General features: G+C 32.8%; 1 protein-coding gene across 1 annotated transcript; it reads right to left on the minus strand.

The window, feature by feature from the left end:
* Positions 1-10,599: 10,599 nt before the first annotated feature.
* Positions 10,600-15,480, minus strand: LOC143246666 (uncharacterized). The gene is made up of 3 exons (XM_076493740.1): positions 15,274-15,480; positions 12,094-12,751; positions 10,600-11,006 (listed from the first exon to the last, which is right to left on the minus strand). Exons 1-2 carry the CDS (start codon positions 15,286-15,288, stop codon positions 12,122-12,124), a joined length of 645 nt encoding a protein of 214 aa, XP_076349855.1. The 5' UTR covers positions 15,289-15,480; the 3' UTR covers positions 10,600-11,006; positions 12,094-12,121.
* Between the last annotated feature and the right edge of the window lie 809 nt (positions 15,481-16,289).

The raw sequence follows: 16,289 nt of genomic DNA on the forward strand, positions 1-16,289 counted from the left end.
TTGGGTTCGAATCCTCGTCGCGCCAAACATGCTCGCCCTTTCAGCTGTGGGGGCGTTATAATGTTGCAGTTAATCCCACTATTCGTGGGTAAAAGAGTAGCCCAAGAGTTGTCGGTGGGTGACGATGACTAGCTGCCTTCCCTCTAGTCTTACACTGCAAAATTAGGGATGGCTAGCGCAAATAGCTCTGGTGTAGCTTTACCCGAAATTCAAACCAAACCCAAAGATATTAAATGTGGCCAAACTCGAATAACAATTCTTTAGAATTTCAACAACAAATCTAGAATGATGTCCTTTGAACTAACGACTTGAACACTGATAATAAACTTAATCATCAACAATTTTTATCCAGGTCTGAAAGTGTTAGTTGCTAATGAAATACGTAACTGACTGCTCCACAACCATTGTTTATTGCTTGTTCATTTTCATACTTTAAACAGAAGGTTCCAGATAAATTTCTGCTGTTAAAACTGATCATATTCAATATAAATTTACATTATCAGTAATTAATGTACAATAGAGTTAATTATGAAGTATACGTTTAATTAAGGTAATATGATTATTTGATTTGTTTTGTTACGTATTACAACTTATTCTGGACAAGCCTCCAGTTTATCATGCTACGTATTACGATTCAATGATCCTTAAACTGAGTTAAATTGTTATTTGAATTTAGAAGTTAATCAAATGTCGAGGTGTGTCAAACTTATGATATCTGCCAACAAGACTTATACACGCACTTTTTTCTCAATTCAAATATATTTGATATACAAATAATAATATAATTCATAATAACGGTTACAACAAATAATAATGATTTATATAGAAAAGTTTTACTAACCTACAAACAATAATGAATCTTCTACTTGGTTTGGAACTGAATATTTTATCGACGATTCACGATGAGCGAATTAATTCTGACTTGATACAAGTACACTTCATTTAAAGTGGAGCTAGCTAACTGCTCTTCGCTGATCACACGTGAGTTTTTCACAGTTGAAGTTATTCAATATCCTCATAGAAATACTAATATCCGAACTTAATCTGCTAAAGAATACAGATTGTAATGTTCGAAATCTATAAACGTTTCTTGTAAAATGTCTGTAATTTTCTGATTAATAAGCCTTAATCACAGTTATAGCTTCCGAGGTTTCTGGTATAATAAATGTGGTAAACCAACAATACATACTGTCTCTTGGCGTGTCGCGTTGATTCATTTTACAATATCGAGAAGAGAGTTTCTAGAAATTTCAACGAAGACAACAATACTGTCAATAAACTGGTGCTTTCGTAAAATATATATTGTTAATTTTTACATTCCAGAATTTTCTACAAATTTAGTCATTAGGCGGGAATTTCGAAATTTACATTTAACAATATAACTTATATGCATTTTGAAATATATATTTCACCGAAACAAACAGTGATATAATATATAATAGCAAATCCGTCACAGTTTATTTCTAAGTTTATTAAAACACATAAAGTAATATCTATTGTAAGAATATCCATTGCATTATAACAATTTTAAAATTAAAAATCAAGTGATACATTTTCTCATGTCTCAAAATATTTGATCACAAGTAATACCGCCGATCTTAATTCGATTAAAAGCAAATAAACAAAACTGTAAAAATAACACTTCAATAGAGCAGTGTATAAAAAGGAGAGTAATACATAATTAAAAGTCAAACTAGCAAAATCGAGGTTGTTATATGAGAAGATGCTTAAATCTCTCTTGAAAGAGGAAGAGTTAGGAAGATCTGATTGAGGTGTTTAAAATTTAAAGGGAATTGATAGTGTTGATGCATCATATTTTTGTATTTAACACTGAGAATAGTAGGACTGTAGAACACAAGTATACATTTTGGCAGGGTAGGAGTCATCTTCAGCCTACAGCTTAATTTTTCTAACAGGATGGTTGGCCTTTGTAATGGGATGCCTTTAGATGTTGCAGAGGAACTAAATTTAAATGGGTTTAAGAAAAAAAAGCTTTATTAGTATATGGCTTATTAGCTAGTGGCTTGAAATTCTTTAAGTTAGTTTTGTTTAGAGTGTGAAACAGCCGAAATGGACCAATAGGTGCAATATCGTCACAAAATTCTCATTATAAGCAACCGAAATTCGAAGTTTATAGAATGTATATGAAAGAAACTGACAAGTCACAATTGCCTGAGATGTAACTTAATGTACGTGATAAGATCTAAAAAAATGAACAATTTCGAACGAAACATAAGGTCAGAAGAAGATGATAATGTAAACAAAATCAGCTGAAACAATAGTTTTCAAATAGATGATACATTAATAAGTAAAGGATTAAAACATTAGATCAAGTACGAATCTGTTTTTTAAATAGATCTATACTATTTCGTGAAAACATGAAAACATCATACATTAAGTTTTTGTACCATCTTTTATCAGTCTTATAAATTTATAAGTTTGAAAATTAATCTAGGAAAGAAAAACTTGTACTCCACTTTGTCGGTAATATACATTGACGCCCTCATTTGTATCTAATCACCCCAATATAAAAAGGTTTCGTTAAAGGTTGCAGTTTATTTTTAAGATATTCTCTACGAAATTATTTCTGTACGTCATTTTAGTCTCATTTCGTGGGATTAATACGATATTAAGTTAAGAAACTCTAAAGCTTTTTTCAAAATATATAATTTTATTTTATTTCTGAAAGCTTTTGACTTTTTTTGCTGGACGCTTCAATAGACAAAATGCTTGTATCATAAAAGGAGTATGTAACGGATTTACCGTTATACCTTTATTTTAATACCTGCACTTGTTTCAGTATAGTTTTCTTTTTGCATGTGACGTATACTGTTGACTGTGTAATGGGCAAATTTCTTTTGTTCTCAAAGTTTGTAGAAGATTCTTGACAGCACGAATCAACAATATTTGCGTGCTAGAACTTTGTTGAACGTTCTAGCAATTCGCCTTTAACTATATACACCAACGCGCCAAGAAACAGGAAGACGATTATTATTAGTCAGCTACAGTCAGTGTGCTATAGACATCGGAAGGTATAACTGTGATCAACGTACATTAATCGAAAAACTACAGAATTTGACCAGTGATGTTTATAGAACTCGAATATTACAAACTATCTAACTTCAGTGAATTAATTTCAGACACTAGTATTTCTACGAGGACATTAGATATTGTCGCCGGTGAGACTTACAGGTGCTTCAAACCATCAAAAGAAGTGTACCTGCGTATCAACAAAGAATTAATTTGCTCTCTGTGAACAATCGAGAAAAGATTCAGTTCCAGACCGAATATGAGATTGAGTATTTTTGTAAGTTTGTAAAACTATTGTATATAAACCATCATTTGTAATAAGTATTAATAATAACCGTTATTATAAATTGTATTTTTTTGTTTGCATATAAAAATATACTTGTTTTAAAAGAGCAAATTTTGTGTATAAATTTTATTGGCAAATATCACAAATTTGATACATATTAGCATTAAATTAACTGCTAAATTAAAAATAAATATTCCGGTTATTTAAACAGTGATAAGTAACTTGTGCAACATAATGGATCTGAGAATCGTTCTAAATAAATAATAATACGTAACAAGTATTAGAACGTGAGTTGGAATGAGTTCGAAGTGTAACTTTACAGAAAAAAGAAGGCATCCAATTGAGTGATCAGAAATTAAATAATTTTTAGAAAATTAAGTCATTTATATAAGAAACGGTTTCAACCGGCACACGTCACTACCTAGGAAAGTAAAATATTGTTAGTTAGAAAATACAAATTAAATTATTAGTGACTTTTATTACTTTTTAAGCTTTATACCTAAAATATATTAATTATAATACAATTTTAAAATCAACTTCAATAGTGTTTTTCTTATTTTTGACAAAAAGTACAATGATGTTTTCAGTGGATCATGTTTATTATTTTAATGATATTTTCAGTGGATCATGTTTATTATTTTAATGATGTTTTCAGTGGATCATGTTTATTATTCTAATGATGCTTTCAATGGATCATGTTTATTATTCAAATGATGTTTTAAATGGATCATGCTTATTATTCTAATGATGTTTTCAGTGGATCATGTTTATTGTTCTTATGATGTTTTCAGTGGATCATGTTTATTATTCTAATGATGCTTTCAATGGATCATGTTTATTATTCTAATGATGTTTTCAATAGATCATGCTTATTGTTCTAATGATGTTTTCAATGGATCATGTTTATTATTATAATGATGTTTTCAGTGGATCATGTTTATTATTCTAATGATATTTTCAGTGGATCATGTTTATTATTCTAATGTTGCTTTCAATGGATCATGTTTATTATTCTAATGATGTTTTAAATGGATCATGCTTATTATTCTAATGATGTTTTCAGTGGATCATGTTTATTATTTCAATGATGTTTTCAATGGATCATGTTTATTATTCAAATGATGTTTTAAATGGATCATGCTCATTATTCTAATGATGTTTTCAGTGGATCATGTTTATTATTCTTATGATGTTTTCAGTGGATCATGTTTATTATTCTAATGATGCTTTCAATAGATCATGTTTATTATTCTAATGATGTTTTCAATGGATCATGTTTATTATTCTAATGATGCTTTCAATGGATCATGTTTATTATTCTAATGATGTTTTCAGTGGATCATGTTTATTATTCTAATGATGTTTTCAGTGGATTATGTTTATTATTCTAATGATATTTTCAATGGATCATGTTTATTATTCTAATGATGTTTTCTGTGGATCATGTTTATTATTCTAATGATGTTTTCAATGGATCATGTTTATTATTCTAATGATGTCTTCAGTGGATCATGTTTATTATTCTAATGATGTTTTCAATGGATCATGTTTATTATTCTAATGATGTTTTCAGTGGATCATGTTTATTATTCTAATGATGTTTTCAGTGGATCATGTTTATTATTCTAATTTATGCTGGAGAGATGATAAATTTTATTAGCTCTTATAGCAATGTTTTTTATAAATATTTTTCAATTGAACCTATTCACTTATAATCTTGATCTATCATCCTGTCATTTAATATAATAGTGTTAACCATTCTAAATATGTGATGTTAAAATTGGTTTAGGTATGGCAGTTTTTGTTTTAATTTTATATTTCTCTCTTTAGACGAGATAAATGGTTCGTTCAGTTTTTTTAATATACTTTTTGCCACACCCTTATGGTGCGTTGTAAACAATATCTTTGTGTTGTTTATTAACGTACCGCGTAGTTTTTCCCGGAGATTAGATATAAAAGGTAACATTTTTTTATTTCTATCATTTCTTTTATTTCTTGTTGTTAGTAATTTGTAGTTTTCCTTTCTCGTTTTCTTGTACATACTTGAAATAATTGTTTTGTAAAAAAACAGAATCTAGAAATTTGTCTTCGGTTTTTAGATAATCGTTACAACGTATCTCTTAAAGTTAATATTTTCAAAATCCCAGTTTTCACAGCATGTGGATGACTTCATAAAAATTAAGATATCTGTGAGTATGAGTGTTCTCTATATACATCAAAGTGTTCAATATGAGTGTTCTTTCTATGCACCAAAGTGTTCATTATGAGTGTTCTTTCTATAAATCGTTGGTAAAAGAGTAGCCCAAGAGTTGGCGGTAGGTGGTGATGACTAGCTGCCTTCCCTCTAGTCTTACACTGCTAAATTAGGGACGGCTAGCACAGATAGCCCTCGAGTAGCTTTCTATAAACAAAAATGTTCAGGAAGAGTGTTCTCTCTATGCACCAAAGTGTTCAATATGAGTGTTCTTTCTATACATAAAAAGTGTTTAATGTGAGTGCTCATTTCCATACAAGAAGGATTTTACAACGAATAAAACTGATTCTTTGTGAAGTAAAAAGTGTTTCCCAATCACGCGCTGAGGTGTTTGAACAAATAGACGAACAAAACTGACATATTTTCCATATATGAATCGTAATGGTCTTCTTTGTACTTGTATTTGTCTCACCCCTTGGAGGGGAGAGCATTAGGTCCTTCGGGTTTACAATGCTAAAATTAGAGGTTCAATTTCCCTCGATGGACACTGTAGCTAGCCCGTTTTGGCTTTTCTATTAGAAACAAATACGTACTTGTTTTTCAATAGCACGCGACAGTTTAGGAAGCAACAAGCCAGTCACTGCTATCGAAGGGGTTGAGAAACGTTGACACAGAGGATGTACAGTGCTGTTTCCAGTGTGTATTGTGTAGCATTGTTTTAAACATTTACATGTGAACAAAACATGTTTAGATCATTTGGACCGTGACGTCTTGAAAAACAAATGTCAACATATTTTCTCCACAGCTTTGTTTGTGGCGGCACATCCTAACTTTTGCTTCTAAGCATATGATGAAAGTGTAAAAAAAAAAAACCATGGGTGTACAATTCACCATTTTGAAGTACTGTCCGTAAAAATCGAAAATGGCTAAAACTTAAACAAATTCCAGGAAGGTTGTAAGCTTATTAAAGCTGATATTATTTTTCTTTGAGAGACTTTGGCCATCGTTCAACAAATCTTTAATTACGTAAACAGCCATGATTTGCGCTATCCAGTTTTACTGAAACTAGCGTTCTGTCCAATATGAATATTTTTTTGAGATCGCTGAGAAGGCAAAATTTCAGCGAAATAATAATAACAATTCATGATGACGAGGAACATATTTAAGTAAATATATACAGAGTAGTGACGGCTGACACAGATATTAAACACTTTTATTTAAAGCACAAAACAGGCGATGTTTGACATCCTTAAGCACATGAAAAAATGATTTTACTTCTTTCTCATGAGGTGATTTATGAAAACAAAACAGTGAAAATACTGTTGTATAAAACAGATAGTGTGGTTAAACATTATTTTTTTCTTTTTTTAGCAATAAAATTTGAGGTTATACGTCCTTCACTTGTAATTTCAAATTCTATAACTTTATGACAGCTCATGAATACGTAATTAATAAGAATTTATAGCTTTTATACTTATTGTAACAGATTGAGTATTATTTTAGTATCCATGCTTGCTTCAGTCTGATGTATATTTAGAAATCTATGTTACTTATATTGTTAAATGAATGTTTTCTAAATTTGTATAAGATTTTTGAGCGTAAGAACCAACAATATACATAAATGCCAGTATTATTGTCAAATGAATCTTCGAGAACCATGCCTAAGTATAAGAGGCAGCCATCGTAACATAAGGAGACAGTTTAATATTATTGGTCTGTTACAGTTAGTATACTATAGACCACGAAAGCTATAATTGTGGTAAGAGTTTATTAATAGGAAAATTATAGATTTGTGACCAGAAATGTATTTATTTCTAACATTATCAACCGTTCATCTTCAGAGAATTAACTTCAGATGATTGTATTTCTACGAGGACACCGCATAACTTGGGGGCAAAACTCACTTGTGAGCAGCGAGATATATTTTACCCGCTAAGTGAACTCTTAGAAATGTTGATTTGATTTGGTTTTGAATTTCCCGCAAAGCTAAACCAGGGCTATCTGCACTAGCCGTCCCTAATTTAGCAGTGTTAGACTAGAAGGAATGCAGCTAGTCATCACCTCCCACCGCCAACTCTTGGGCTACTTTTTTACCAACGAATAGTGAGATTGATCGTCACTTTATAACACCCCAATAGCTGAAAGGGCGAGCATGTTTGGTGCAACGGGCTGTAGATATATCAATACTGAATTAATTATTGTCGTAAACCGTCGATAAAATATTCAGTTCCAGACCAGATACAAGAGTCAGTATTGTTTATAAGTTTGTAAAACTCTTGTATATAAACCATTATTTGTAATAACCGTTATTATAAATTGTATTGTTATTTCTATATTAAAATATATTCATGTTATAAAGAAGAGTATGTGTATCAATCTTGTTGGCAAATATCATAAATTTAATATATATTAACATTTAACTAACTTCAAAATGTAAGTTAAAATTTCCGGTTGTTTGAATTCGTTATACATAACGTATGTAGCACAATAAATCGGAAACTCGTCCGAGATAAATTATAATAAGTAACATTATTAAACAGAGTATACATTTCTACAAACACAATGAGAAAGTGGTTATGATTTTTGAATACTATTAGTTTAAAACGATATATACTTACACCATTTACAGGCCAAGAAACGCTATCATAAGCTGTAGTATTGTTTGTTTTGGAATTTCGCACAAAGCTACTCGAGGGCTATCTGTGCTAGCCGTCCCTAATTTAGCAGTGTAAGACTAGAGGGAAGGCAGCTAGTCATTACCACCCACCGCCAACTCTTGGGCTACTCTTTTACCAACGAATAGTGGGATTGACGGTCACATTATAACGCCCCCACGGCTGGGAGGGCGAGCATGTTTGGCGCGACGAGGGCGCGAACCCTTTATCAGTTATGATAATTCCTTTATCAGTTTACGATCTTACAACACTAACATTTAGAGTTCGATTATCCGCTGCTGAAAGAGTGTACATAACCCAATTTGTAGTTTTACGCTGAAACAGTTACGACAACCGTCACGTTACGCCATATCCACAGGGCGAGCATTTTCGACACCGGTTTTCGATTCGGTAACATCGCTAGTTTATGATATCAAACCTGACTAAACAAATAATTTTTACCGTTTTATGTCGTTTATGTATTTGTATGCTCACTCAGTTATGAATTCAGTACACGAAGCTAACGCTGCGAAAACTGTTATCCATTTGGACTACACAGAAATTTTATAACAAAAGTAACAAGTGTCTGTAATGTGCTTGAAATACTTTACACTTAGAGTGAAATAAACTTTAGATTGGTAATTCATCCATCTTATTTTCACTATACCACAAGAGTAAGTCCTCTTGCGTTTGAAAGAAAAAAAGCTAATTTTTATATATACAGGTATTAGTAAATACTTGAATTATGTATATACATTTGTATGTGCAAAATCACTATTGTGATATTTGAGCAAAGATTAACGTCTGGAGGATTGGTTTGTGTTGAACGTCGCCTAAAGCTATGCGAGGATTGTCTATGCTAGTCGTCCGTAATTTACTGGTAAAAAACTAGAGCAAAGACAGATAGTCATCACTGCCGGCTCTTTTCCAACAAACTGCGAGATTTACTGTTACGTTACAACAACACCACGCTTGTAAGGGTGAGCATGTTTGATGGAACGAGGTGTTTAACTCGTGACCCTAACCACTTGGCCATATTAATCCGACACCGAAAGGAAACAATGCATTAAAAACAGAAATCCAAAACTGAACGTTGATAAAGATGTTTTGGGTTTGACACCCCCAATAACGCTCCTCTTACTCATTGTTATTTGCTTATTCTTTATTTTTCAACATGTGAGACTAAAGAACGGAGGTTAAGATTGGTTGACAGTGTTTCCCCATTGCTATGTGGGTCCTGCTTTAATAGTCATCTCCAACACCCACAATCTCTGATATCTCACATTATAACTTGTGCCGTAGCATTTTTTAAAATTTATGCAGCGTATATTTTTCTATATATATATACACACACACACACACTAGCAGAGGTACACTACTTCGCCTGTGTTATTAGGTTTGTTTGTTTTTTTTAATTTCGCGCAAAGCACGAGCGATGTTTAGTGTGACGAGGATTCGAACTCGCGACCTTTGAATTACGAGTCGAGTTCCTTAACCACCTGGCCATGCCGGGCAGTTATTAGATTCATGTATTCTAGACAACTGCGTTAGTATGTATATTCTAAACCATTTTAATATAAAATTACAACTTATATACTTTTGTTGCTCCATTACGGGATATGACCTGTATAAAGGTATCCTTCCATTTGACTTACCCTTCGATTTTAAACAGAAATAATAAAAACAAATAATAAAACAAACCTGTTTAATTAACGAAACCCCAAAATTAGAAAACAATAAATATGATTTTCAGTTTTGTAGTTAGTACATTTCATTTTATACTATTCGCATGCCCCCCAGTGGCTTAGTCTGCGGACTTACAACGCTAAAAACCGGGTTTCGATACCCGTGGTGGGCAGAGCACATATGGCCCATTGTGTAGCTTTGTGCTTAATTCAAAACAACAACAACAACTATCAGCACATAAACTTTTAACAACAACAGTAGGCTATAAGTTTTTGCTGAGCAACATGGCATAAAAGACCTTGGAACTCATTGCTACCAAAACTCATTGGCTTTTCTATAAATATTAGAAGTTGATTTTCACTAGATTAGCTTATGAAAATAATGCACGCACGCACACACGCTCGTGCTGGTCTATTTGTCTGTCTGAGATCTATATTTATAATCTGTAATATAAGGAAGCACTTTTTTTCTATGTGATTTTTTGTTAGCTTGCTTATTAAAAGCATACGCACGCCCGTATCTAAATAATAATACACAGGTGCAAACCTTGAGGATCTACTTAGCATGAATGCAAAATTTCAGGTTTATAGATTCTTTAATAGTGGTACTATGGTGGTCAGACACACATTCAGTTCCACAGACTCAATCTTTATTATTATTATATATATATATATATATATGTATCGAGAGAGAGAGAAAGCCCATTAAAAATGTTTTTGGAATAATTGTTCTTTGCACATTAGATGTTTTATTAATATTATTTATTCGAAAAAGTAATTAGTTATTAATTATTGACAGTCTAACTTGAAAAATTTTGACAGTGTCAACATTCTCTAATATTGATGTCAAAACATCGCAACTATTACTCAATAGAGGGAGAGTTAATATTATAAGGTATCGTATAAATAAAATATAAAATAATAGGAACAAAACAATACATTAAAAAAGAAAGTTAAACCAAAAATAAATGTATCCGTCCACTTGTGCAATTTTCAACTTGAACAGTAATTAAAAGTAAAATCAGTGTGGAACCCTTGTTTCATCAGATGCTATAAGAAACCGGATGATGATCCTATTCTTAACGTATTGTTTACTTGTAGATCCAACATTTCCGTGTTTCCAAATAGAGTTTCTAGTTTCATTCTCCAGTTACATTCTAGAAGATCAAATATACTCAGTATTAATTAATTATATATATATATACATGAAAAGTAACAAATAATGTAAACTTATTTATACAGATAATTAAGTTCTTTTCTCTTCTTTTGCTTTAATCTAAAGCGCTAACTTAAAACTGGCATTTTCTTGAAAACAACATAAGTCTAGAAATCCGTTATATAACAAAATAAACATGATTTAGGTAAATTGTCGTATTACAATAGAAGCACTTTTAATATATGACAGACATTTAAAGAAAGTATCGTACTGAAATTAAGCCTAAGTTAGAAACAAAATAACACCAAGTGTGGAGCTGCTCTATTATTTTATCCACTGCAGCGCCATAAAACGATTTTAAAGTTGCATACAACTATACGATATTTTTAGAGAAACTCATCTCTGTTCAGCAAATGTTAAATGTACTATAATTCTTTTTTCTATTTGTTATCACAAGGAAGATATGTTTAACCACTCGAGATGAGGTAGAGCCTAAAAATATTGATATAAGTAATGTTTTCACTGAATATTCTTATTCTATTATCCAGCCAAACTGGTTAATTTTGGTAATGATTATGTACTATCATCCACAGCGGAACGCAATTAATAAAATGTGTGATTAAAAATTTGTTGTCAATTATGTGGGAACTATAATTCGTTAGCGCTACACAGCTGTAGTTAGTTGTGTTTGTTTGTTTGCTGAATTTCTTACAAAGCTATCCAAGGTTTATCTGCGCTATCGTCTCCAGTTTTGAAGTGATAGAGTTTAGAGAGAAGCCAGTTAGTCCACAGAAACCCATTTATAACCCTTAGATTAACAGAAAGAACAGTCACTCTTATAACGCACCCACTGCTTCAAAGTACAGAACACATTTTTTTTGGCAGTCAGGATGGGACACGAACCACACATCTTCGATCCAATTCCACAACGAATTTTGGTTTTAGGAGCGAGCGGTGGGTGGAGTTAACTAACTGCTTTCCTCTTGGCTTTCTTTTGAATGTCCAAAACGGCTATCGTAGACAGACCTTTTGTAGTTTTACACGAAAGTTAACACAGTACACAAACAACAAACTCTTCAGGTACTTACCAATGAAGAAGATTTCAGTTATTCGGTTTTACTGAAGCTTCTCGGAATTTTCGCTGGCACTGAAACTGCGGATAAACTCATTTCTTCCACCTGGTGGTTTAAGTCTGAAATGAAGAGATTGTGGATTTGCTACATTGGCAGCGTATTTGTCTTGTGGAACGTAACCGGGCGGTAAGGGCGAAGTGTTTACACCATTATTTTCTGATCGTAGATATCTTCCATATCCATAACGGTTGTAGTAGGGGTAAAAATATCCATACCTTGAATCAGACGGATATCTTCCACCATAGACTCGGTTATCAAAGCGTGAGCCGTCAGGATAAAATCTGTTGTTATTTGGGTAATATTCAGAGCCTCGATCTCCGTAAGGATAATTATAAGGGTTTCTTCCATACCATCGACTGTCGTAGCGATCACCGTAAGGATCTCTATAATAATACCCATTGTTGTTTGAATATCGGTCATAGTACCTGTTGTCGGAAGGATAATAGCCACCTCTCCATCTGTCATATCTGTTAACGTCAGGATAATCACCGTATCTATTGTCGTAAGGATAATCAGGTCCATATCTAAGAGCTGGAGAACGATTATTCTCAGGAGAATCGGTTTTATCTGTCGCTAACACAGTCGAACCACATTGTAGGACGAAAAGCGCCACCTGTTCAAATAAAGGTGAAATAACTACCATATAAAACACAAACAAAAATGTGTATAATAGTTTGATTTGATTATTGTCAAGCGCAAAGCTACACAATAGATTATCTGTGCTCTTTTCACTACGGGTACCGAAACCAGATTGTAAGCAATGACTTAACGCTAAGCCACTGGAGACTGAGGTGTTTCATTAAATGTTTTTTTTTTCTCACAGATTTATTAACAAATTTTAAGTTTTAAAATATTTTAGTGATATTAAGTTACATATTTTTATTATCATGAACAAAAAATTATCTTTACTAATTTCGGAAAAGTTTGACACTGTTGATGGCTCTTGATGTAATAATATCTAGAACTTAGATTATTACGTGAAAAACACAACCAAGAGTCGCATACAGTTTTATTAAATTATCAGCAAGAATAAATTTATTCAAATATTTTTTCTGTTGTTATTTTCATTTTGAAAGTATTGTAATAATAGTTGACATAGCGCTAATATATCGGTAAATAACTATAAGAAATGAAAAAACAACATTTTTTCTTAATAAAAGTAATTCCAAGATGATGTAACAGAATGCAAACCACTTTTAAGACCCTCTATTTGTTGGTAAAAGAGTAATCCAAGAGTTGGCGGTGGCTGGTGATGACTAGCTGCCTTCCCTCTAGTCTTACACTGCTAAATTAGGGACGGCTAGCACAGATAGCCCTCGAGTAGCTTTGTACGAAATTCAAAACCGAACCAAACCTTTTAAGACGTAAAACAGAAAACAACAACTAGTATATTATTATCATAGTTGAATTAAAATTGCAAAATAAAACAAAGAAGAACATTTTCAAGTTGCAAAATGTCTGGCTAAGTTTTATTTATTTTTGAAATTCTCGCAAATGGTTATCTGCGCTAGCCATCTCTAATTTAGTAGTGTAAGGCTAGAGGGAAGGCAAGTAGTCATGCCAATCTACCGCCAACTCTTGGGCTACTCTTTTACCAAAGAATAGTGGGATTGACCGTCACATTATAACGCCTCCACGGATGAAAGGGTAAGCATGTTGGGTGTGAAGGAGGTTCGAACCCGAGACCCTTAGATTACGAGTCGAGAGCCTTAGCCACCTGGCCTTGCCGAGCCTATCCTGGTTAAGTCTTTGACGAAAACTAAGACGATAGATACATGAAGGAATCCACTTGAATAAACATTTTTCACACTTATTTGTTCTTGTGTGTGTGGATTTCTAAACCTTCGTTTGTAGTATTAGTTTAAAACAAATATGATGTAGTGAAAACTAGAGGGAAAAAGTTTTATTTTATTATCCATCTCGATTAGTGCAACAATAAAGCTAATAAGTCTTTAAAACTAGTTTCATTAAAAAACGTCATATGTTTATAGTTTGTTTGTTTGTGTGCTTTGGAATGTGTGCAAAGATACACACGAGCTGTCTACGCTAGCCGTCCCTAATTTAGCAATGTAAAACTAGAAGGAAGGTAGTTACTCATCACCAGCCACCGCCAACTTCGGATCTACTCATTTACTAGCCAATAATAGGATTGATCGCACGTTATAACGCCCCCATGACTTAAATGGGAACATGTTTAGTATGACGAGGATTCCAACTAGCAATACTCAGATTACGACCGCCTTAATCACCTAGCCATGTTGGGACATATTTAAGGTAAAACTACCAATTTTCAATGGACTACCTTTATCTTCTGTCTTCTGTGCCAACATAGAATCTAAAACGACATCTTCTGAACCAAACAAAAGCAGCAGCATTTGTTGGTATTAACGGCTAAGTTACTGAAGCTATCTGCTGCCATCTCCAGTTTTCAATTATTGACCAGGGGGAGAGCAGCCAGTCAGAAACACCTAAACATTTACCGTTTACGCCAAGGTTATTGACTGCCACTCTTATAACACATCCTCAACTTTAAGCCCAGGTAATATTTTGTGGTATCTCACAAATTCCATCCTGGCTCGCTAGCTCTGAAATTCAGAGCTGTACCAAAGGATCAACCAACACCCCAAAACCAGAAGCAGTCGATAGTAAACTATTTAACATGACAACATGTTGCCTAAAAGAAAACAATAGTTTCGCTTTCATGATTTTCTGCTAATTTTCTAATTGGAAGATGTTGTTTTGTTTTCTGTTGAAAAACTATTCAACTTAAATATAGTTAAACTTGTTAACTGTTCGTGAAGTTTTAGAGCTCAGTAGTGGTCCATATTACATATATAATTTACTACAAATTAAGTTAATTAATTTTGAACATTTTGTGTTAAACAATAATGAAATATTTCCTAATACTCTTTCTAAGAAACAGAACAAACTGTTAAACTTTCAGTAAGTGAAATGATATTCAGTTCTTAAAAAAGAAAAGCGTTTATAAAAACTATCCTACTAAACTTTTCAATTAAAACTACGCTTCGAGTTATCTTGACTTCAAGAGTCAATTACAGAAGATGAAAGATAAGGTTAGAAATGTAATGAAAAATCAAGGTAAGAAGTAAAAGATTCACATGTAAGTTCACTTACCAATATATTCATCATGACAGTTTGCTGGACAGTTCTTTACCTAACTGAAACAGTTACTTAAATCCACGAATGCGTTGACGGGCTGTGGTTGAAAAACAGACAAGCTTCAGATTATATAATAAATTCCTCTTTACGAGGTTGGCATATCCTTTGTGGGACGGACGCACCGAGCCACGTCCAGTGGTCCAGTGCTTATATATGATATTAAAATGAGTTATGTTCGGAAATAGCTCTATGACCTTTTTGACAGATGACATTGGTAAAACTTACTGTTTCGTGGTGTCTATTCCTGTTTTATCAACCAGAAAGCTACACGTCCGGTAGCAGTTGAGACCAACAACCTGGTTTAATAGGGTTTTAAAACTATTGATGCGTATGATTTTCTACCTTCGAATCCGGTGTTAATCTAAACACAACAGACAAGTAGTTGAATCGGGTTACAGGAAGAGGAACTCGATTGTTTACACCGGGAAACTTGATAATGAAATCATAAACCTGTCGTTTTCTTCCTGTAATAAGTCATTCACTCTATTAGCTGACCCTGAAGATATGGTCTTTCTCTTCGAGTGAAAATACTTTGTCATTACTGAATTTAGCCTATTCATTAGCTTTCCTTAATTTGATAGTTTCATTAGTTCACTGTTTTTCTTGTAAAATGTCTCCTGCTGGGTCAGTAGATAGTTAAGCGCTAAAACCCGGGACTCAATTCCCGGCTTTGGACAAAATGCAAATAGTCCATTGTGTAGTTATTCGATAAAAGATAAATATACAAAAACTTCTTGTAACACCATTTTAAAGTCAAAACATATATAACGTCGATCACAAGTCTTTAAGTGAAAAAATCCAATAAAGAATAGTTATGTGCTATTGTTCACGTGTTGCTTTGTTGACATCTTAAATATTATTATCCAACTAAAGAATCAGGTTCATAGTTGTTAACGTAGTGATTTCACTTAAAACGAACGAATCATATAAAAATATCAATTCTTCACAAAAGAAAGTCTCATTTCTAAGTG

Source organism: Tachypleus tridentatus, chromosome 1, assembly GCF_004210375.1.
Source record: "Tachypleus tridentatus isolate NWPU-2018 chromosome 1, ASM421037v1, whole genome shotgun sequence".
In the NCBI taxonomy this organism is placed as follows: domain Eukaryota; kingdom Metazoa; phylum Arthropoda; class Merostomata; order Xiphosura; family Limulidae; genus Tachypleus; species Tachypleus tridentatus.